The 25,421-nt window shown below is 39.5% G+C and overlaps 1 protein-coding gene across 1 annotated transcript in view; it reads right to left on the reverse strand.

The window, feature by feature from the left end:
* The window catches only part of LOC137287583 (E3 ubiquitin-protein ligase SHPRH-like), a 192,413-nt gene that overhangs the window by 138,601 nt on the left and 28,391 nt on the right, over positions 1 to 25,421 (reverse strand). The window contains exons 2-5 of the mRNA XM_067819951.1: positions 20,031 to 20,632; positions 13,351 to 13,522; positions 6,248 to 6,463; positions 5,972 to 6,050 (exon numbers count right to left, since the gene is read on the reverse strand). Of these exons, the coding sequence (XP_067676052.1) occupies positions 5,972 to 6,050; positions 6,248 to 6,463; positions 13,351 to 13,522; positions 20,031 to 20,609 (1,046 nt within the window). The 5' untranslated portion in view covers positions 20,610 to 20,632. The remainder of the gene's footprint in view (positions 1 to 5,971; positions 6,051 to 6,247; positions 6,464 to 13,350; positions 13,523 to 20,030; positions 20,633 to 25,421) is intronic.

Consider the following 25,421-nt stretch of genomic DNA (forward strand, 5'->3'; position numbering starts at 1 on the left):
TTCTACAGCGGAGGTTGTGGACAATGGATTGAAGAGTGTCTTGCATTGCCTTTGGCGGTGCTGAGAGGCAGCTAGATAAATCCATAGGGTCCAAACTGGGCACAAGGGATAAATCTTCAATGTCATCTGGGCCCACAACTTTAGACAGCGGTGGAATCGTAAACATGATCCGGCTGACCTGGCAACTGGTTCTTGGCAAGGAAATCCCATCTCAAGCTTAGAAAGACTTTCACATGAGTGGACCTTTCAAAATGAACCCGAGAGATGTCCAAAGCATGCAACTCAGAAATACGAGCTGCAGTGGCCAAGGCAAGAGGCAAAAAGGTTTTAAAGGTGATATGCTCGAAGTCTTTATCTTCCAACAGTCCATAATCAGTTGACGTCAAGTGAGCAAGAATGACGGAAAGATCCCAAGCCGATTACGGGAGTAATCATCGAGCTTATAGGATCTCAGGAGAGACTGTAGGTCAGAACTGTGGAGATCTTCACACCTGTAGCCACCGCAATAACAGTATTGAGAGCAGCCAAATAGGTCAACAAAGTAGACCCTTTAAGCGTCCTGAAGTTTATCAGATGCTGCAGGTATTCCGCTACGATCTGGGGTGAAGCCACTGTGGGAGAATGGCTTCATTTCAGAATTACCACTCTGAGCTCTAGAATGTTGATGTGACAAGCGTGATCTCCATGAGACCACAGCCTGACACTGGAACTTGAAGGGACGTGTCCACATACACGTGGTGAGACAGGGTAAATGGCTCTAAACAAATGCCTCTGCAAACGTTCAACACATCTGGCCACAATCAGCTCCAAGGGAAAGGAGATCAACGCTACCAGGTCACCCACTCTGATGTCAAGAGCTAGGAACAGTTGTAATGGCCGAAGCTGAAGCTGACCCCAAAGCATCAGAACTTGCTCAGACGTTAGATGACCCAAGAGCTCCTGCCACTGACAAAGCAATCTGGGCTGGATAGTGCAAGTGGAATGAGACATTGGACAAGCCAGGCAAGCTGGTGTAGTAACTGCATCATGAAGTCCATGTGACGAAGGAGGATCGCACAATCAGTCTGGGCATGGATGCAATTGTCAATGTATGCTTCAAATACAATCCCCTTGTAATGTAGAGAGCTGACAATCAACTTCATGACACCTGTAAACTGCCATGGGGCCAAAGAACTGATATTGGGTACCCTCGAAGACAAACTGATGGAACTCGTGATGCGACAGAAAAATCAGAATGTGTAAATATGTATCTTGCAGATCGAGACTGATCATGTAATCTCCCAGCTTGATAATCATTTTGAGGAAGGCCACAGAAACCATGCGGAAATGGTGGAGGTGATGGAAGAAACAGCTTGTTGAAAACCTTCATGTTGAAGATAAGTCTCAGCTTGTCCAAGTCTTTCTTTGGGACCAGACATATCGGAGAATAGAAGCCCAATTCGCTAGAGATTCAATTGCCAATTTCTGAAGCAACATGTCTATCATGGATCACAGAACAGCCATCTGCTGTGTGGGATACGATCAAGAGAGAATGTAAGACAACTGCCAACAATCGGAAGTCGGAACCCTGAGGGGCTAGAGTCTTCTAAGATGTTTGAAGCATAAGTCCCAAGTCTTCAGGCTCCAGGAGAAAGCTGGATGGGCACAACTGAGGCTGGAAGAACCTGGAGTCACTGTTTGAAGGGCCTCTGAGACACAGACTGATCAGAGGCTGATTTTGAAGCAGTGAATGACCAACGCTGTCATCCGGAACGACTGCTGTTCCCTTGACCATGAAAAGAGCACCGTATTGGACCTCAAATCTGGATTAGTCAGTACATATCTCGCTGTTTGTTGCTGCCCCATGGAATCCTCGACATGCATGCGTTGATACTTAAGCACTTTAACAACTCCACCGACACCTGAAGATCAGGCACATCCCGAATCTCTCCATTGAATAAACAAGTCAGTGCAGTATCCATCCTCCCAGGAGGATAAATGAAGAGGACCTCTATGGCACATAGCTGTCATATAAGAGTAGAAGTGAGCCAGCTGATTGAGGATGGATTGAAATTGTTCTTGAATCAAAACCACCATCATTCGAATATAGGCCTGCTGATGTAAGGATGCATGAGTGACTGCCATAGCAACTGCTTCGGATGCTGTCAAGATCATGTTGAGTGGGGCCATTACCTTCCTGATAGTGCCATCCAAAAGTAAAACTAGTGGTCTTCGACTAAAAATGGTGAATACGCCCATTGTTTGGAGCCCAACTAAGCAATGTCATCATCTACTGGAGAGGAGACAATCAGCACTGAGAAGCAATGTATATGGGCTGAAGCCAAACTAAAGCATGCAGCCGTGAATCCATCTTTGATCTTCCAGAGGTTGTTGCATCAAAGATGATGCCAGCTGAATAATGCAAGGCCATGGAGGGAAGGCAATGGATGCAAAGTCTCCCGATCGCATCAAGGCTTGAGAGTAAATCAGCAGACGAGGTACTTCAAGGATGTTGAAGACTGTCGGCGATCGATACTAAAGGCCACTGTTCCGTCTGAATAAGGAGATGGAGTAGCCTGATGATGTGTACTGTCAAAGTGGTGAGCCGGAGCGGATGCAGGAACCAAGGAAGAAGCTGAGGTAGGCTGACATAGGCCTGAAGAGGATGCATCAAAATTCAGAGTATGAGAAAATGAAGCCTCAGACGCAGGATTCCAGGAGACTGGTAAAATAGGTCACCATAGAGGTACCAAACTGGCAAGAAGCAACAGTAGAGCTCATCAAAGGTGAAGCAGATACCCCAGAAACCTAAACATGAGAAGCAGGAAGTGTCACAAAGGAAGCTACTGGAATCCCAGGATCCGATGACAAGTAGGGAACAGTCACAGAGGACGGCACATAAACATCCAGAGTAGGATGAAATGTTGCACTGTCATAACTGTGAAAGTGTACTCCGCCAACCCTATCATGATACACTGTAAGCCCAGCATCAGTAAAAAGTGTATGCGTTGATCTAATGTCGACGGCTGGAGGAGGAAACATCGCACCGGGTAGCCCATAAGAAAACATGGAAACAGTGTGCAAGGATCTAGGCGTTAACTTGTGAAGTGAAAGCATGGCACTGCAAGTAACTGGCGCTCAAAACAAAAGTGCCACACTAGGCGTAAGAGACGTACTGGCTGAAAGGAAGGGAGCCACACACCGGTAGAAAGTGGCACACCAGATGAAAGCGTCCCACTTCGTGTAATTGGCACTCTTGCTGTAGACATAGTGCAAGAGCAAACGGCACTCAAACATCATGTGTAGGGGTGAAACTGGAAACAGGTGCCTGACTCAACATGTGCGAAGCATGATGAGAAAGCTGCGTTCTCAAGTCAGTCCCCACCCTAGACTGAAGCGCTGCACTGGAGTCAACTGCAGAAGCAGAAAGCGCCACACTCATCTCTAATGTATACATCTCGATGACAGACTGCACATGCGATGGATGTGACTGAGCAACCACGGATGATAGCCAGGAATGAGGCTAAGCTGATAAAACAACCACTCGAGCAGGCAATGGATCGTCTAAGGAGTTGGAGTTGAAGAGCGAGGTTGGAAAAACTGTCGGAGATTGTCACCAAAACTGGTGAGATGCTACCAGAACACAAATGACATCATCGATCAGCCACATTCTGAACATCCATGTGAGGGGACAGATGGATAAGGGTGACCCATCTTCGCCACAGGTTTCAGACTGCAGTGATGACTGCCTAAACCATCCCAGTACGCCATTTTCACCCCAACACAGTTCAACCACGTCCCACCATACAACCTATCCTAATATAACATCAACTGTGCCAAATGTCGTGCCAAAATCGTATTCACACATGCACATTTGGTGGAAAAATGTTGCTTTTACAGATGAATCCAGATTTCCCATAGTGACAGACATCAACTTGCCTATAGACACGTGGGAGAACGTTCCTGGACAGGAATCGCTTTAGTAGTGGTTCTGTGATGATGTGGGGTGGAATAAGAGCATGCCAAAGAACTCCTTTGGTGATTGTTAAGGGCAACTTAACTGGTGTGGGCTACAGGGATCAGATTCTTCGACCTGTGGCAATTCCTTTTCTGCAATGTCATGGCCCTGGGTTAACATTCCAACTGGACAAAGCCCACCCTCATACAGCAAGGGTTGCTATGGATTTCTTGCAACACCACAACACTGACTTACTGCCTTGGATGCGAATTCACTGGATCTCTCCCCAATACAGCATGTTCGGGATTAGATGGTTTGATGTCTATGCTGTCTTCCTCATCTGCGACCCATGAAGGTCTCAGAGTAGAAAAGGCCTTCAGCAACCCATGCTTGCCATAGAAGGTGACTATGCTTGTCGTAAGAGGCGACTAACAGGATCGGGTGGTCAGGCTCGCTCACTTGGTTGACACATGTCATCGGTTCCCATTTGTGCAGATCGATCACTGGATTGTCTGGTGACGTCCTCTACTTGACAGAGACAACATGCATCCACACCTTAGTGTGACAAGAAAGAGAATGAGAAGTAGAGGACGTCAAGTGATTAGCTGCGTGTGCAGGATGATTGACAGGCGTCTATTGCAGAGGCAGAGGTCTCGCAGTCAGAGGCCAAGAAGATTTGATTCAACTTAGCTGACAGCACATTTCCACGCTGGGTTGAAGAGAGGAAGAGAGATGCAAAACGTGAGATAGGATAAGTATATAAATGTACAATTTATAGTTAAAATTTCCAATTTAAACCTTCATTCAAGATTACTGGAACTTTTACTTGTTAAAATGCGTCTTTTTGATGAAAAGAGACAAAAGTGGACAAATTCTGAACATTTCCTTCTTATAAGCATGAAAAGAGACATGAACTTCAATACTACACTGGTATCAGTTTTTGGCGTAAACTATCCAACATACTGTTTGTTCAGATTAAATTAGCTATCACCAATACTGATGTCATTGCGCACAACTGACTTTGATACTGTCATGTGGATGACTGCATCGTCCCGCTACGATAACAATGTGTCAAATGCTGAAATGTATGTTTTTATGAACATTTTATATTAATGAAGGCTTGTATAATTGTTGATTTTCATGTGCCTTGTAAATTCCGCATACCGTGCCTAAATGTGTTAGGTGCGCGAATACTGATTACGCGAGGCTAATTGATAAATGTATTAGTACAACATTTTATACTACATCATCTGTTTGATTAAATGTGTGAATATATATGAATATAAATATGGATTGCGATTTTGATGTACCTCTACTTATGCATGTGTGTATATGTATGTATTTATTGTTATGTATATGTTAGGGAGCAGTTATTTTGACTTTGAGTCCACAAATACATCCTTGAAACTCAAGCCTGACCTGTGTGTCATTACTGGACATCCCCATGCAATTACAAAAACATAGCCCAAAATTTCACATTTGGGGAGATCACATGGAGTGTGTATTTTCACTCCAAATTTGACTAAGAAATGATATACTTTCATCTTTCAAAATGGTCACCTCATTCCAACAATCCCAACATTGTATGAAGATAATTGGATTTTCAGCACGATATCGACCCCGAACACACTGTGGGCTACACTAAACAGAGGTTGTCAGACACAAATGCTGAAGTTTTAGACTGGCCCAGTACAACCCAGATCTTAACCCTTCTGAGAATTGTGGGGACGAATGAAGAACAATAAACCAACAGGGACTTAGAAATATTGAGGATATGAAGGAAGACGTGGTTGAAGATTGAGATAGGCTGTCACACAACTTCCTTCACTGGTAGTGTACCTAGTCAAGTTCAGTCATGTATTGCAGGGCAATCTTCCATTGTTTATAAACATTTATTAGATATTTGTCGAAACAACTTTCTCAATCATTTCCATGAATACTGTATTTTAGCATTTTTTCTGTAAAGAGAAATGATTTACTAAACTATCACACCCAAGAGGATGCTTTTCTCACCAACAGCTAAATCTTACTTACACTCCATTGTGTTTGTTGTAATACAAAACTTTCCCGTCCTTCATTGTAACCTCAGCATACAGAAAATGTAGAGCAGGTCCTAAAACATGAGAATATAGATCAAATGAATACAAAATATGAGCAGCAATTTCACTGTGGCACATATTAGCATGCTCTCTGAAACATGTATTATCATGTTCTGTCAAGAAGTGTCAAACGACCATTATTTACATGTACTTGTTTCAAAACAAGTTTGATTTTATAACTGGCTTGTATCATATCCAAGAGTTATCTAACCTGTATGTGCAGGTGGGTGTTTTGTACCGTCTTGGTACCCCTCCTGACTCAGCATCCAAATGACTGCCTGTCTCTGATATTGTCTCAAGACTGGCTTCAGGCATGGGTGCTGCACATCCACACCTGGAAATTTCATCCGTTCAGTGTGGCACATCTTCACTCCATCAAATAACTTGTCAAAGTCATGTTTTTCTGTTTTTGACAAGCCATCAAAGTCTGAAGAGAAGGAAAAAAGATGTAAAAAATCAGTGGATAAATGAAAGAAGGGGATGGTAACTGATGTTAAATGATAACAAAACATGTTCAAAGGTACAAAACCTGGAGCCTCTCATTCTTTAGTTCATGTAACAATACGTCAACGCAACTTTTAACTCTAAACTATATATGTATAATACTTATCCTATCTAATCTGTTGCTAATGGACACAGCACTTGACAAGCTCGGGTCAACTCACCTGGCTGTGCTGAGTTGCACCTGAATGTGTGTTGGCACTGTTCCACAGGCCGTATGTCACCCTTTGGTGTGATGTATGAAAATAGCACTATATTACATGATGGTTTCTGACATTGATAAAAAAAACTGTCAGATTTAAGATCCTGTCCAGGTTTCAGGATGATGTGTCTTATCTATGTTTTGAGCACTTATCCCAATTTTTAGTTTATTTATTCATCTATCATTGTCATTTGAGGGAGTGAGTGAGTTAAGTATTACACTGCACTCAGCAATATTCCAGTTATTTGGGGACTGTCTGTAAATAATCAAGTCTGGACAAAACCATCCAGTGATCAACAGCATGAGCATCGATCTGCACAATTGGGAATGAGAGAGGCTGTGCAAGTAGTTGGAGACAAAGACCGTCTCCCTCCATAAACATTCCGCCATAACAGCTGTCATTGAGCAGTTGCTTGAAGAGCCATTGTCAATGCTAAAGCCCAAGTCTCATGAGGCTCCTACACAGCTAGAGGGGGAAAACCAGCAAAAATGTAGGCTTGCAGGATGATAGATCACATCCAGTAGGCCATGTGGTGTGGGAGACGTTTGTAGATAAGACTGTTGAGAGTGGAATATGACAAGAGCCTGTGCAACCTGCAAAAATCTCGAAACATACTCAGCTGATATTCAGAAAGTGGAGTTCCAACCATTTGTGCAACAGAAGAAAGAAGAAGAAGGTCTTAAATGTTCTTCTCTTCTAGAAGTTTGAAGTTGCTGAAGACAAGGTGTCAAAAGATGTTGGAGAGATCACCCGTCCATGGTCGTAACTTTGTTTGCTCTGATAACCCATATGAGACTGGATTTCAGGCCCTGAGGAAATGTTCCTGCCAGCTGACATAGCATAAACAGCAATCATGGGTGCTAAATAGGCGGAAAGGGTAGATCGTTTGGCCTTCAATCTCCAGTACTCTTCTTCCACTTGTCATACAGAGACTCTGTAGAGGTTTGATGGGCTGAAGGTGCCCCTCTTCTACAATATGCTTTGGCAATCAAACATTTCTGCAGATGCGCCATACACAAAGATGGAGCATCTGTGGAGACCAGTGTAGGTGATCTGAATGATGATGGACCAACATATCTTCTTGGACCCAGACTCAAGGTTTTGAAACTGGTGACAAGAATCTGGCTAAGTGGTTGAACCTGATCACAAATAGAGTTACATGTGGGTTGGTAATCGAAAGGCAGATTGTCTTGAAGAATTGTGGGTGCATTTTCCACTGTGTCAGTGATGGTCCATCCGAGAGCTGCCTCGCCGAATTCATGGGGAATTCATGCCGAATTCAGCTGCATCTTGTACTAACAAAGAATGAGGATTTGCCACTTCGTACCAGTTCAGAGGATTCAGTAATCCACACGATGCATCCAAATTCTCACGCAATAATAATTTGATAGCATATCTTGAGGTTGTTTGATCTGACATCTGCAGTCATTCTACGTGTCTTCTTCACTGACCCCTAGGTTTTCTTTGCTGAAGAGGGAGTGAGTGAGTGAGTTTAGTTTTACGTCGCACTTAGCAATATTCCAGCTATATGGCGACGGTCTGTAAATAATCGAGTCTGGACCAGACAATCCAGTGATCAATAACATGAGCATCGATCTGCGCAATGGGTAACCAATGACATCTGTCAACCAAGTCAGCTAGTCTGACCACCCGATCCTGTTAATCGCCTCTTACGACAAAGGCCAAATTCTTCTAACTTGTGTCTGGAGTTCTGGTCAGCAAGATCAAGGGACCCCGGAAATAGTTGTCTCAAATTCTTTCTTTCTTCAGTCTGTGTTCTTAGCTGATGTTGACCCTAGTTCTTCTGTATAGTTAGCAAATATTGTCGCTGTCTAACTTATAGGCAGCAACTAATCTTCCTCTTCTATTCTTCAAATGCAAAAGACAAATGCAGTCTATGCAGGTTACATATAGATACACAATGTCGAAAGTCTTCTTGCAATCCACATACTTTCTTTCTTATGTTGAATCTTCTTTCCCTATGACAACAAACATTATTTAAGTCAGTTTATTTGCCATAATTTACAGCACATCAGCACCCTAGTGTGACAAGAAAGAGAATGACTAGACATGACCAACAAGAGAGCAAGAGGCATGCTTCAGGAGGCTACCAGGCTCTCCAGGAACTGGCAGTAGTGATGTGTGCTCGGGTGAAGGGTTCAATTGAGGCCAGAAACTTGGTATCAATGCTTAAACTCTCAGTATACCACTGTGTACTTCCAGTCCAAGTTCTTCGCTACAGTCTGTTTGGGATCAAGTAAAAACAGACAAGTGAAAGCCCGGAGTAGAACAGATCTTAAAGGGGCACTGATGCAGAGCAATTCCGTGGATTGGTTGTTTCTTTAGTTGTTGTTTTTCTCCAGAGAGTCCCCGATGATATCCCAGAATTCGTGGCTTAGCCAGGTTCGTGATCTCTGCTGCGCCACCCATATGCACAATTGATAGTTTATGCGTAGAATGACCGACAAAGATGAAATCATTTTACTTTGTTATTATGAAAACAAGTGGAACACCTTGAAGTTTACTCATCTGCCAGTGGTATAAAAAAGAATGTTAGGACTGAAAAATAACAAAGTCAGTGTACGTCTTTATATTTTGTCTTATAAACCTAATTAGTTCCTAGTCATATTTGTATGCATTTGGAAATTAACAAAAAAAAACCACATGGTCTGCTTATACTTATAGTGCATTTCTAACATAATTTTAATATCTAAACATTGTATAGATTGCCAACGTGAATCATATTTCACACACACCTTATGCAAGACCTAGTCCATGTTTTCTGCAATACAGATTCTGCTGAATGCTACAAGAAATGAATTATAACAAACTGCAAATATTAAATTTAAGACAGACGAAAGTTATAGCAACAATATTAGACTGTTACCTCGTTCAGGAATGTGTCCATCAATATCCACATAAAAGAGCAAGATTCCATTCATCTGCAGCTGGTAAATAATCCTGCTCTATGTCTGATCCCTTTCAAAAGTCTTATATGCGAAAAAGTGACACATCATTTGAGAACTTTTCACACTGGTGTATACATAATCTCACTGGTCATCCATGACACCACACCTACCAACTAACTGTATGATATCCGGCATTAGTTAGCCAATAATGAGCAACAATCAGTCAAGGCAGCGGTGGTTAATTCTTTGTAGGGAGGATGTTTTTACACTCGTACTTTATGACAGGGTGTAGTCAGTATAGATTAGTAACTTTACACTCATAAGCACTGCCTTTTTGACAAATCCACTGTGGATGTAATTAATCAATAAGTGTGTTATCGGTTAATAATTGAATTTTTATTGTTTTCATTAAAATTCTGGCAATGTGATTGGTTAACTGGGAACATTTCTTTTGATTTCATTTCCCAATGAATCTAAAACGCGGATTCATACAGTTTGCTCATTGGTTTTTAGTTTCATACCTAAATGCAACGAAAGAATTACACAGTCAATCCTTAAATCCTTTAGTCGATGTTTGTTTTTGTAACTCAGCTGATAAACCCTCTAGCATCACTCACATGCACATATTACATAACATGCAATACATTTGCAATTACAGACCTTAATTTATAATGTTGAGTATTTGCCTCAGACAGGAGAAATGCCAAATGGGAATCTTTATCAAGTAATTTTAGTGGTATTACCATTAATTATACCCGTTATAAATTCATTAACTGACCATCAAGTAAATGATGACAAATAACACATGTAGGTTTATACCATCAAATGTGAGTTACAGCAAGGAAGGTGTAATCTCTGTGTTGTATGGAGTCTGAAAACACTTATGGGCAGAAACTGTTTTGAGGATACCAACAGAACTTCGTTGTTACATAAGAAATACATATAGGCATTTGCTGTGTACTTGGGTAAATGGATATAATAAGTTTTTTTATGTAAGAAAATTTTCAGATTTCTCTACCAATGGCAAAGTCGTTGTTATTAGTTTTCCAATTCAGACAAATTAACTGTGTGTTTTTATTATGATGGATAATAAACCAGTGTCGTAGCTACAAAAATTTACATGTGATGTTTGCTATGACAGCTGGACCAACCTTCAAAACTATCTAAATATAAAGCTTTGCAATCTTTCACACTTATATGAAACAAATGGCTTGCTACATGTATACAGACATCATATTTTTAAATGACATGATTAAATATTAACGTAAAAGACACAGAAATATGATCAAATTGGATCAGTCACTATACCATCCAGGCATCAGAAAAAAAAAACTACACTGCTGGGATATTTTATTACAATCAGACAAAGAATGTCATCGATATTTTATAATAACGGCATGTGATGGGTATCCGGCCTCCTCACTTTTCAGGGTGAAGAAATTCTGCTAATGTGGATAGGAGCCCAGTCCCCGTGTCCGTCACGTTCGAGGGAGCGGGTGCTGACCAATATGCTGCTTGGTTTTCAGACGGTTGGTGAGAAACATTATTCACTCCGCATCAGTGCCCCTTTAAGCAGCCCATGCTTGCCACAAAAGGTGACTATGCTTGTTGTAAGAGGCAACTAACAGGATCAGATGGTCAGACTTGCTGAGTTGTTTGACACATCATTGGTTCCCAATTGCCTGGATCGATGGTCATGCTATTGATCACAGGACTGTCAGGTCCAGACTCAATTATATACAGACCCCCACCATATAGGTGGAATATAGTTGAAAGCGGTGTAATAGTAAACTCCCTCACTCACTCAAATGAAAACAACAAATGATAATTTAACACTAAATTGAGATAAGTGCTCAAAACATAGATAAGACACATCATCCTGAAACTTCTGTGCTCAACAGGATGTTTTACAGGGTTTTTTTTATCAATTTCAGAAACAATCATGTAATATTGTGATATTTTCATGCCTCACACCAAGGGGTGACAAACAGCTTGTGGAACAGTGCCAGCATACAATCAGGTGCAACTCAACACAGCCTGGTGAGATGACCCCAGCTTGTCAGGTGCTATGACTACACGATGCCATTTAGGAAGTGCTCAAAAGTCAGCCGCCTAGCCCGCTCAGCCACTGCAACTTCCACGGTGCACCCTCAGAGTCAGGCACCTATTTGCCAGCACACAAAGTCAGACACCTAGCCCGCTCAGCTACTGCGACTTCCACCAGCTAGGCGGCTGACTTTGTGTGCTGGCAATTAGGTGCCTGACTCTGAGGGTGCAGGTTCGAATCCCGGATGGGACTCGACCCAAACAGGACTAGAATTTGTACTTTACTAAGAAAGTGAAATCCCCGATATGACATATGTTGTCAGGTGCTGTTACATCATCTTGTTACATCAACTGTGTCATCTTGAAACAAATATACACACAAAGGCACAAAGGTACACTAAAATAAAACAATTATTACTAATGTTCATGACTAAATTTTCATAGTGTAGGTGAAAAAATAGGGTGGAAAAGACACTGACAAATAACCATTAATACTGAATCCAATGATACATGTTTTGTTTTATGGCAATCTGTTTCAAACCTGCACTGTGTTTGATTCACCAATGACTTTCACAAATGAACATGAGAGGTCATATCTTGGAAATGAGACTAGCATGCCATCTCCTATTGCTGGAGTAAACAGTTGTAGAACAAGAGCCATCAGAAGATGACATATCCCCCCAGCCCTCACATCATCTGACAAATCATCTGACAATTACCTCATGTTTTTTCAGACTAAGTTCAATAATTTCCATGGCAATCATGAAAAATATACAGCAAAAGGCACCACTTCAAGATTTGTCTCATATATCTGCTAAACCTGTTGAAAGATATCAAATGGTTTTCGAGTTGCTTTGCTGAAAGATATTATTAAGAAGTTTTTGACTTGTGCTCTGGAAACGAAGCTCATCCTTCCCTTTTGAGTCCGAATCGTTTCCATGAAAACCAAGAAAAAAAAGGACAAAAATCTGCAAATAGAAAAAGGCACTGCTTTAAGGTCTCCCTCACATATCTCAAAATTTTTGCTGAACGATATTTAGATGTCTTCAAGTTGTGGTCTGGAAACGAAGTGTCAGTGGCTGCCAGTGTTATTGTTGACTGTCTCCATGGTTCAGACAAGCATAGATAAACCAGATGACAACCCCAGTTTACAATGTATTTGAACAATAACTGAATATCATGTACATTTACTGGGAATAAGCCTCCTGGTACAATTTGATTGTCAATAGATCTATTAAATCATTGGATGACACAAGGGATTCTCTGCTTTCGTGACCCGTCAGTTTTCTGATTTCACTGCATTCAACACTATGATCTTTCAGAATTGTGGCAGACTGTGCATGTTTTATACAACAGCGAGTGACTTCTTCTTGTTTCATAAGCTGTTTAGATTATGTGCAAGTGCTGTGACTAATATTGGTGGCAGACATGGATGGCAATAATTTTTTTTATCTTAAAACAGGTTTAACATAGTTATTTTGAATAAAACAGTTTCAATGTCATGATAAGAAGGTATGATCAACAGGTAAAACCTCAAAACCTTAAAAATAAGTACATGTAGGTTTTTTCTCCTAATTCAGCAATGATAACTCTAAAAGAGAAAGATGCTTTAACTGTTAGTGTGTTCTCATTAGGCTCTTTCATGCTGTACTCACTGAAATCAGGCTTGAACCCATAGAAGTGCTCCATAAGTACTGTTGTTGCTCTGGTAATGTTATTTGGGCGAATGTTTTCACTGGGAAACTGTGGTTTCATCAGGACAGTTTCCTTGGCATAAATGATAACTTCAAGTACCCTGCTTGCAGGATCAAACTGTCCCCGTACCAACTGAAAATGAATAATGATTCCATTTTGAGAAGAAACATATCCAATGCTTCCAGCTACCTGAACAAGAGTAATCAGAAGATGACATATCCCCACTGCCCCTACACATTTCAAAGGACAAATCATCTAACAGTTACTTCATGTTTTCTTAGATTAGGTTTGAATCATTTCCATGGAAGTCATGAAAAATATAAATGCCATATATCTGTAAACAGCAAAAAGCACCACTTCAAGATCTGTCTCATACAACTGCCAAGATCTGTTGAAAGGTATGAAATGGTTTTCGAGTTGTGCTCTGGAAACGAAGCCAATCCATCCCTTTTGAGATAAAGTCTGAACCATTTCCAGAAAATTAGAAATCACAAAAATCTGTAAATAGCAAAAGGCACCACGTTGGGGTCTGCCACATATATCTACCAAGTGCTGCTGACAGATATTAGTAACTTTTCTAGATGTGCTCCGGAAATGAAACACACCTCTCACTTTTGAGACAAAGTCTGAATCATTTCTATGGAAACCGAGAAAATAATATATAAAAAAAAAACTGTAAGTACCAAAAGGTACCACTTTAGGTTCTGACTGATGTATGTTACAAGTTTTGCAGAAAAATATTGCACGGTTTTTGAGTTCTGCTCTGGAAACGAAACACACCTCTCACTTTTGAGACTATGTCCGAAACGTTTCCAAGAAAATCAAGAAAAGAGTCAATCACAAAAACCTGTATATAGCAAGAGGCACCACTTTTGAGTCTGCCACACTTATGTACCAAGTTTTGCTCCATTTTGAGACAAAGTCCGAAACATTTCCATGGAAACTGAGAAAATAATAAATCATAAATAAAGCCTGTAAATACCAAAAGACACCACTTCAGGTTCAGATTGATATATCTACCAAGTTTTGCAGCATAATATAGAACGGTTTTTGAGTTCTGCTCCGGAAACGAAACACACCTCTCACTTTTCAGACTAGGTCTGAAACGTTTCCATGGAAACCAAGAAAATAATATATCACAAAGGCATCACTTCAGGTTCTGATTGATATATCTACCAAGTTTTGCAGAAAAATATGGAACGGGCTTTGTGTCCTGCTCTGGAAACAAAGTCCACCCCACCATTAGACTAAGACCAAAATGTTCCATGGAAAAACAAAAAAAATAAAAATGCCAAAACTCAGTAAATAGCAAAAGGTACAACTATAGGCTGAGATTCTTATATCTATCAAGTTTGGTCTAAAAATATTGAACGGTTTCAGAGTTATGCTCTGGAAACAAAATGATTATGGACGGACATGGGCGTTGACTATGTCCCCCCCCCCGCATTACATGCTGGGGGATAAAAAGAGAATTATAGACACACCTAATCGTGTGATATTACTTCTTTTTGGAGAAAATGATGTCGCATACAGTGTGACTGATAATATCCGCTGCCTTCAGTGACATCAGTAACAAGAGTCATCAGAAGATGACATATCCCCCGACCCCCACATGTTTGAAAGGACAAATAATCTCAGAGTTACTCATTGTCTTTTCAGACTAAGTTTGAATTGTTTCCATGGACTTCATGAAAATTATAAATGCCATATATCTGTAATCAGGAAATGCACAATTTCAAGATCTGTCTCATATATCTGCCAAGATCTGTTGAAAGATCTGCAAAAGGCACCACTATAGGTTCTGACTGATATATCTACCAAGTTTTGTAGAAAAATATTGAATGGTTTTTGAGTTCTGCTCCAGAAACGAAGTCCATCCCTCCATTTTGAGACTAGGTCCGAAACGCTTCCATGGAAACCGAGAAAATAATAAATCACAAAAACCTGTACATAGCAAAAGGCACCACTTTAGGTTCTGATTGATATATCTACCATGTTTTGCAGAAAAATATTGAATGGCTTTTGAGTTCTGCTCCGGAAGCGAAACACACCTCTCATTTTTGATGGATTACGGACGGACGGACGGACGGACACTACATGCCGGGGGGATAACAAGAAGTTACACACACTTCCATTTGGGGAAAAGACACTGAGTATATGGCCTAAAGAGTGAATATGACATTCAATATCAGCTGCAAGCATTTCAAGGACATTGTCAAGAGCTGTTTAGCATGTAACCCAAATATGATGTCATAAGGTAGAAATGAATACAACAATGAAAACCCACTCAGTTAATTATTCAGCATATACTACCTCAATTACACCGCTGCCAAAAATCCTGTACTCTGGTAGCCATCATACAATTAAGTTTTCAGATTAACAAATATTGTCACAATTAACTTTCCATAATCAGTTGTGCAAATAACAGTATCTAGTTACTCTGACTCATGAGGCATGAAACGCACTCCTCTCCAAATTGAATGTCCAGATTAAGAATTCTGGAAAGGTTGGTGGGGTTGCTCCTAAAGACACAGGCAATATAATTTGGCTTATTAACAATGACAAGAGTCATCAGAAGATCCCCATGGCCCCCACACATTTCAAAGGACAAATCATCTGACAGTTACTTGATATTCTTTTTAGACTATGTTTGAATCATTTCCTTGGAAATCACGAAAACAGCAAAAAGCACCACTTCAAGATCTGTCTCATATATCTGCCAAGATCTTTTGAAAGATATGAAATGGTTTTCAAGTTATACAACAGAAACTAAGCCCATCCCTCCATTCTGACACTATCTCCAAAACGCTTCCATGGAAACTGAAAAAATAATAAATCACAAAAAAGTGCAAATAGCAAAAGGCACCACTTTGGGGGTGTGCCACACATATCTACCAAGTTGTGCTGACAGATAATAAGAAGTTTCGAGTTGTGCTCCAGAAACAAAACACACCTCTCACTTTTGAGACTTGGTCTGAACGTTTCATTGAAAGTGAGAAAATAATAAGTCAAGAAAAGCCTGTAAATAGCAAAAGGCAAAAGTCATCACCTCAGGATCTGACTGGTATATCTACCAAGTTTTGCAGAAAAATATTGAACAGTTTTAGAGTTATGCTCCGGAAAGGAAGCCCAACCTACCATTAGACTAAGACCAAAACGTTGCGTAGAAAACAAAAAACCATAGGTTCAGATTATTACATCTACACTACACACATCTACCTCCTAGTGTCACACACATACCCAATCTACACCACACACATCTCCCATCTGGTGTCACACACATACCTCATTTACACCAAACACATCTTCCTTCTAATGTCACACACATACCTCATCTACACCACACACATCTCCCATCTGGTGTCATACACATACCCCATCTACAACACACACATCTCCCTTCTAATGTCACACACATACCTCATTTACACCAAACACATCTTCCTTCTAATGTCACACACATACCTCATCTACACCACACACATCTCCCATCTGGTGTCATACACATACCCCATCTACAACACACACATCTCCCTTCTAATGTCACACACATACCTCATTTACACCAAACACATCTCCCTTCTAATGTCACACACATACCTCGTCTACACCACACACATCTCCCTTCTGGTGTCACACATATACCTTATCTATACTACACATGCCTCCCTACAGGTGTCACACACATCCTTCTTCTACACCACATTTAACATCTCTGCATAAGTGCAAGAAATCTTTGATCAAGCCAACATGACCTATCCTAATGAATCATGGATAGCTGTAAATGTAACAATTGTGGCATGGCACTGTCAGTGCCAACTTTAGGAATATTAATGTTAGCCACAATATCCTTGGAGTGCTTGTTCACTGATCCTTGTGTCTGGAAGTAGCTTGGATAAGTCTGGTTTCAGGAAATCTAACATCATATGTATGGTATAATTTTCTCAGGAGATGATCCTCGTGTCTCAGTTCAGCATTGTTCTCAGATGCTTTGTCAATTATCCCATTTGTGTTACTTTATTATGGAAGTGTATGTGTTGTGAGAAAAGGACTAGAATTAGGGGAAGTCCGCATCAGCCTTAAGTTTCCCAGTCAAGTCTACTGTAGCAAAACGGTTGCAGAAACTTAAACACCTGCCTCTACAATTCCATCCTCGATATCTCCAGGGTAATACGTTCCGATAAGTCTCCACTATACCCTGGACGCATCTACGGCTCTGCCCGATAAATTTATTACCTCCCTTTGCTGACTCCGCCTTCTCACAGTAGCCAATCAGCTAGGCCGCCATTATAACCGAGCTTGCCAGTGTCAACAAAGGTAGCGGTTGCAACTGCGAAGGTTTGCTCGCAGTGCGTTCTTGATTTTACGGAAATCATACAAACAAATTGACAGGTCCGAAACATTAAAACAACATATGCAAGAACGCCTTCTACCTCTTCCAGAGAACCTCTGCATGGTTTCTGTTGCCAAGTATAATCGGTTAGATAATTCAAAAAACGAAAGTGAGTTGTGATTGGTTCGCTCAACTTCCCAGCGTAGACACCTGACTGGATCAAAAGACAGTCAAGGGAGGTAATAAATTTATCGGGCAGAGCCAGAGATGCGTCCAGGGTATAGTGGAGACTTATCGGAACGTATACCCTGGAGATATCGAGGATGCTACAATTCCTGAAGGCCCCCATATGCTAAACATAAACCACCATTTGCTCCCATCAATGAATACTTATCCCTTTCATTTGGTTTCCCACTTTGTAAGAAAAGATGACAATGTACTACATCAGAAAGCAGGTCATAGCGATTTGGATGGTCCTATCCAATACATAATTTAATTCTTATATTCCCACATTCTCCTGTTTGTGTAGATGTATTTTGATTAATTTTGCATCATTAATAGTGGAGTAACAGACACATCTTCAAATGTAATTAAATAACTGAAAATAATGCAACATTTTAGTTGACGTCATGGCATGTTTTGTGCATTTTGTGACATCAGGAAAAGACAACACTGATTTGCTGATTAGTATATATATATATATAACCTAATTTCCACTCAATGTGTAAAACATCTCGGCTTCTATGTCAGAATTTTTTAGACAAAACATAAAATGAATGGTTTTACCACTGAAATAGTGTCCTGAATATATCAATAATTAGACGGTTTTACTACGTATTTTATTGTGAGCAACACGCGCAACTGTCTGGCATCAGTTTATCTTGAGGGTTTGATTCAGGGAGTTTTTGTACATCAAAGTGAGATGTCAGTAATCAGAATTATTCTGACTATCTGTGTATTGTTATTTGTTTTTATCGTTTACATAGTAAATGACAGAAGAAGCCAGAAATGCTGATCAGTACAGTTGTCATTCTACATAATTTTGCGTCAATCATAGGTTCACGCTGCAAGGAAACTTTGACAGTTTCTTTTCTATTATCAAATGATTGCATTGTATCTATTTTTTATTGGCAATTTCTTGCTACGATACTCTTCCCCTGAATATTCTAAGCATACTGAGCTACCATAAGCAATGCTGGATGTTGGAAAATTTCTGAAAATGCTACGTAGTGTAAAATCAAAATTTTTCTTTGTTTACATTTCAGACAAGCACAATCTTTCCAGCACAGCGTTTGTTGTCATGCCCAGTATCTTTTGTTTCGTTTTATCTAGACAGTTGGTATTGGTGACAAACACCATTTGTAATTTTATTCTCAGATGTGTGGGGAATTCAATGATGCATTTGTCGCAGCTGACTATGAAGTATATGTGATGTAATAAGCGGCTCAATACTGGCCTTCTCGAAACAATATTTTGTAAACATTATCCAATATGCGGAAAGTGCACTTCAGCATTCGTGTAAGTGTATTTCCGAAAACATCCAAACCGACTCTGGGTTCATCGGCAATGTTTCTGAATTATCACTACTGGTTACATGAACACTTGATATCAGTGATCATTAAGATGCTATTTTTGAAATTCAATACTACTAGTAATTATCTGAATTTCACATTTCAAGACATACAACAAAAAAAAGCTGTGAATCGTGACTTTGTATAGTGTGAAAAATGGCAACATTTATGATGAAGCCTATTTTGAAAGGTAATTTTAAGCACTTTAGCTTGCTCTGGGATAATAGTGGACGGTATCAAGAAACAGGGAATTTTCCACAGAATTCAAAACTGTGAAGCATATATATGTGCATGGTATATTTAGAATTTTATTGGACTTCAAAGCGAGGGTTGAAGAGGAAGGACATATATGTCCCTGTGGCATCCAGGGGGTTAAAGCACAAACCAGTGCATGCAAAAGACGCAGACACATACCGTATTACATAGTGTCTGGAACAGTGCTTATATAACCAATAATCAGTGATATGACTACTTATCTCAATGACCTAAGGAGGGTCTGAACACTTTATGCTGAAGGTCTTGGGGGATACATCAAAGCATATTGTCCTATATATTACAGTACTGCAAGGTGCTCTCAAAAACATATTTCAGGTCATATGTTTTGTGAACAAAAACTGTGTTTTGCAACTGTAGTTGCATAATGATATATTTTCTTCTATTTTCTTCTAATGAACTGGCCATGTAAGAGGCTGCTATCATATTGGTAACACAGAACTCCTAATGATCATGTACCAACCTGATATGCCTTCACCTGCAAAGCCTTCAGGCACACTGTGGGCAATGATACACCTGCAAAGCAGAACTGAGGGTATTTTGCATTTTTTGCTGGTTCATTTGATTGTAAGTTCTCATCATTATCATCAAGTTCAAAGTAAAGCATGTTTCTGTGACCTGGATCTGCCACATACAACCAGCATTCTTCACACTGAGGTAGGAACCCATTTAATAAGGAAATACAACCAGGCTCTGGCAAAACTTGAAGCTCAAATCTGCCAATTTCACATGACCACTTGCCTTCAGTGGTGTGTAATCTGTCCATAATGCTTACAAAAAAGGAACAGTAGTCCAAATGGAAGTTAAACAACTGTTCAGTGTATGGGAAAGCATCTTTGACACACAACTCCTCATTCCCAAGAATTATTTCTTGTGCTACGTCAGGCAAGCCATCCTCAAGTGGGTGTATTTCTGAGTGGTCATCAATGAAAATAGCACTTGAACCTTGTGGATCTTCAACTCCATCCATCATATTCCAGCTGAGGCATTTTCGCTTTTCTTCATCTACTCTCCGGGGTATACTACCTTTTCTCTTACCCATGATGAAAACAATCAGCTTCCCCACTGAAAAAAAAATTGCAAAACAGTAAGCTACAACTTCCATGATGTAATCTTTTGGCTCAGTCATGGTTTCTTGCAGGCAAAAGTTCCAGACATCATAGATATGGAATTAGTGTAAGTACAGCAGAAAGAGCCAGACTCTAAATGGACATGTAACCATATTAAAACTCACATTGTGTTCATATTTAAAAGTATTTTTTTGTTGTCTTAGCTGGACAAATAATGAATCAATCATATGTATTCAACTCAAGTGAGTAAGTTTAGTTTTACACTGCATTCAGCAATATTCCAACTATATAGCAGTGGTTTGTAAATAATCAAGTCTTGACCAGAAAATCAAGTGATTAACTCATTAAGGCCGAGACCCGCATATATGCGGCAAATTAATTAGCTTCTCACAGTGAGAGCCGCGTATTGGGGGTAATGAAAAGCACCTCTTATTCAGCGAGGGCCGCGTATTGGGGGTTTTACATTTTAAATTTGTACTGTACCTATAATTTCAATCAATTTAGCAGTAATGATCAATGATTAGTCTTTCTTACGAGAGAGGTTACTTTCTGTGTTAATCAGAAGAACTATTAATGTGTTTTGATAACAATTGCTTGCAATGTCGGGGGCTTATACAGGCAAATGAACACATGTCTGCGAGAAAAGGGATTATGAGATGTTGTTACAGGAGGTACGTGTTTGTTACTCGTCACTGGGAGTGAATACTAAGATACTATGTTTGCACATTGATTGAATTAACGGTGACAAGGTTACAAAACCTTCCTCTAAATTAAATCATTCATTCATTCGTTGTAATAGTTCATATAATGAATTGTAGACATAAATAGCAATACTGTATTACACTCAGGTTCGTGTTGATTTGAAATAAACCAAGTTACTAATTTAGACCTAATTCATTTGCGACTATTGATTTTGAAAGTTGACAATAATACATAATCGAATATGAAGTGATAACTCTTGCATCTACTCATAATATACATATATAGTACACATAAACCATACAAAGGTAACTGGGGTACTTTGTTCAAGATGTTTCATGCTCATTTGAAACATGATTTTTCAATGCAATTTACATAAGCATTGTGTAAGAAACGTTTGTATTTGATCTCTGTAATTATCTTATCCAGTGTAATGATCACGTGTATCAGATCCATCGTCAATAAAAGGAGGATAATATATCAGTTACGGAATTGATGCGTATAATCATTCAATCAGACAACACTAAATGAGATATATGAACACCTCTTTCAACCTCAAAATAACAGCCTCTGGCCGAATGCATGTCCAGGTAAACTTTTGTCCCGTGACAAGTGTAAAACAAACTAATGCGCTGTTACATCATTGGACAACCTGTTTTGTGGAGTCACGCCCATTGTCAATCTTCTGAACCTTGTTTGCTTTCAAAACAAATATAAGTATGCCCATCTTCATAAATATCTGGGGAGATTCAACTACAAGTGTATACATCACAATAAATCAGTATCGTGTTACTTTTTTAATTCCATAATACATGTACTTGAATATTGATATTTATTCGTAACAATGTGCCGATTATATTGAAATGTTCAGCAAGCCATTATGTTTGATGTACAAGTAGTGTGCGCAAAAACTATATGTAAATAAATACTATCTCTACTCAATGGTTGGATTGGGTTATCCGGGGTAAAAATAATCGGATTGTAGTGCTTTGAGCACTTCAAAGAAAAATAAACTCGTCAATTTGCTTGTTAGTTCTACATGTACATTTCAGGCATCCTTACGATTATGTATGTTCACGATACACAAACTTTTCATGATAGCTAGAGTTGATAAAGCCGAAATCTAGCATATCGATTGGTCAACGATCTAACCAATACTCAATCTGTATCCAAGCTGTCTAGTGACCGAACGTGCTCTCCAGAAATTTAGTCCACGCCCCATCACCTGTCATTTCCAATGTGACAGGTATCTCATGATACGATTGGCCATAGATAACAAATCAGGGAGTATATTGAACAGTTAAGATACAAAACGACCTATTCGGGAACTTTGATGATGCCCATCTCATGACCCTTTGTCTTATGTATGTGCAAGGAATAGCAGTATACAATATGTATGCATGTATGTTCGTGCGATAACGTATATTTTCTGCATTAAATCTAGATTAACCAAAGCGACAAACTGTGAATCTGTTATATGTAAGACTAGCTTATTAGTACTTTCCTTAAAATATTGAGTATAAACTAGCAATGTATCAGCGTTTTAAAAACGTTTCTTTCATAGATTGTTAGGCATGTGCGTAAATTCGTCTTTACTGCCATTGACATAGATGTTTTGAACAATTTAATCTCACACAATGATATGAGATGCACATCATTTGGTTTAAGTATGTCTTACATACAAAGAATCCAAACGTGTGAAAAAAGACACACTCACATAATCCCTTACTTTATGTGCTATTGAATGTTTCTTGACACCTCTCTGTAATTATCACGTGTAGCAACTAATTCCGTTGATCCATCATCAGTAAAAGCAGGATAGCATATTAGTCATGGTATTGATACCCTTGCGTATCATCATTCAGACTACAGTAATAAGATTATTTAGCGCTACTTTTGGCCCTGAAACAACAGTCTCCGGTAGAATTTATACGTATCCACGCCCCTACTCCCTTATTGAACGGACTGTCTCGGGACAAACGTAAAATAAACATGTGTTGTTATTTTGTCGGACAACCCATTTGATGGTGCTACGTACGCTTCATTCTCTGTGCTGTATATGCACAAATGGGTGCAATCTGGTGAACCTTGATAGCGATACGATATCAGACAATACACAAATTGTTACATGACAGTTGGAATATACAACCAAAACACAACATATCCACTGGTCAACAATACAATAAAAAATCAATGTATGCAATCTGGGTGACCAAACGTGCCCTTTAGAAATTTAGGCCACGCCTCGTCACCTTGCCCTTCCTTTTTGACAGGTTCTCACGATACGATTGGTCAAAGTATCAGCCAATATAATGAGTAACTGAGATATAATGCGTTACATTCGGGATATTTTATCCCATCACACGACGGGAAGCTTTGTTTAGCATCGAGTAATGATAAATGTATCATGCAGTATGTATGTGTATGAATGGTGATGTATGTTTGCAGAGTTAAGTTAAGATGAACAAAGTGACAAACTATAAATCTCTATATGCTCCATATTACTTACACACCTATTGATACTTTCCTTGAAATAGTCAGTAAGCACAAGCAATGTATTGGCAAAAAATGTAGACGATTATAATGCAAGTCCCCCCCACCTCTCTTTTTAAACTCTATTATAAATAATATATTAGAATTCAGTCAATACGATGAGAGAGACAGGAGGAATTTGTATATTTGTTCATCTCATACGTACAAAGACCGCGTAGGTGTTGATAAAAATACAGCACACACTGGCAAAGGGGTATAAGAGACACATGTAATAAATTACATGAAATGCTGTAATATATGTATTCACATCAGCCTCTTTTCCATTTACATCTTTACGACACAATTAAATAATCAGTACTTGTTTGTGAGACTAAACAGTTTCCTGTCATATCCGAGACCTGCCAGGGAAATCAGGCATGATTAGCACTAATTAGCCTCGTCACAGCAATCAGGCAGTCAGCGAGGGGTCCCAGGTGTTGGGCAGTGGAGCGGCTCCAGGGCTTAATGAGTTAATGGCAAGAGCTGATCTGAGCAAATGGGAACCGATGACATGAGTCAACCAACCATGCTAGCCTGACCACAACAAGCATGGATTACTGAAGATCAGCTTTAACATGGACCTTTACAGGTCTTTTGGGAAAAGAGGTACATAAAAAGGGCACAATACATACATCCTACATATCCTTTATGACTCACATTGCAGAGCCAAGTTATAGTAATGTGAGTCCGAATATTTAGATACAATTACTTACCTTCCCAATATATACAGAGAGTTACTGAGTTTGTTGGGTTTTCTTTTCCATTTTTATATTCACTTTCACTTAAATACAGATTACTGGAAACTATCACTGAGCAAACTGGTATTGGTAAAATATGAGTGGAATGAGACTTTGTTACAATTTCCACAGGGGGCAGGGGGTGGGAAGAGTATAGACATGAAAAAAATGGGACAGATGGACAAACACTGAGGCATAAGCTATTTTGTTTACACAGTCATAGAGCTTATTTGGCCACATGATGTACATGTGTTGTTATCAACCAGTTTCATTTTAAGCAACTCTCATTTTGTATAGATAATTCTGTGAATATTTTTGCATTGAAAATCCAAAAGCTTCAAGTCTTTGTTTGTCTATACTGCGAAAATGTGGTCTTCCAATCGATATGATTATTTAGTTCTCTTTCCCATTTATCGCATACAGTTGGAAAATTGGATTTAGACACGAGACTGTCATAAAGTGGTCTCGGTCCTTTAGTGAGTTTAATAAAATCATTCTAAGGTGAACATGTGTTTGTTGTGGGTAGGTTAATGTTTGACTGACTTCTTTCCATTTTTTTTTTGGATTTGTAATTGTGTAGTACTTAATAATATTGGCTCCTAACTGCAAGGTTGTGTTCTATCAGAAAACCGGCTAATTTATAGCTGTTTCATTTTAAAGTTACTGAGTTTGTTGATATTTTTTAACAATCAGTGTGATACCCGATATACACATACAATGTTAGTGTTACCGTAGACAGACATATAAACCTACATGACTGATAATATCCAGATATGATGTACTAAGTTACCATTTACTACCAGTCAAAAAGTCTCC

The sequence above is a fragment of the Haliotis asinina genome, chromosome 6 (genome assembly GCF_037392515.1).
Source record: "Haliotis asinina isolate JCU_RB_2024 chromosome 6, JCU_Hal_asi_v2, whole genome shotgun sequence".
NCBI classification, from domain to species: Eukaryota; Metazoa; Mollusca; class Gastropoda; order Lepetellida; family Haliotidae; genus Haliotis; species Haliotis asinina.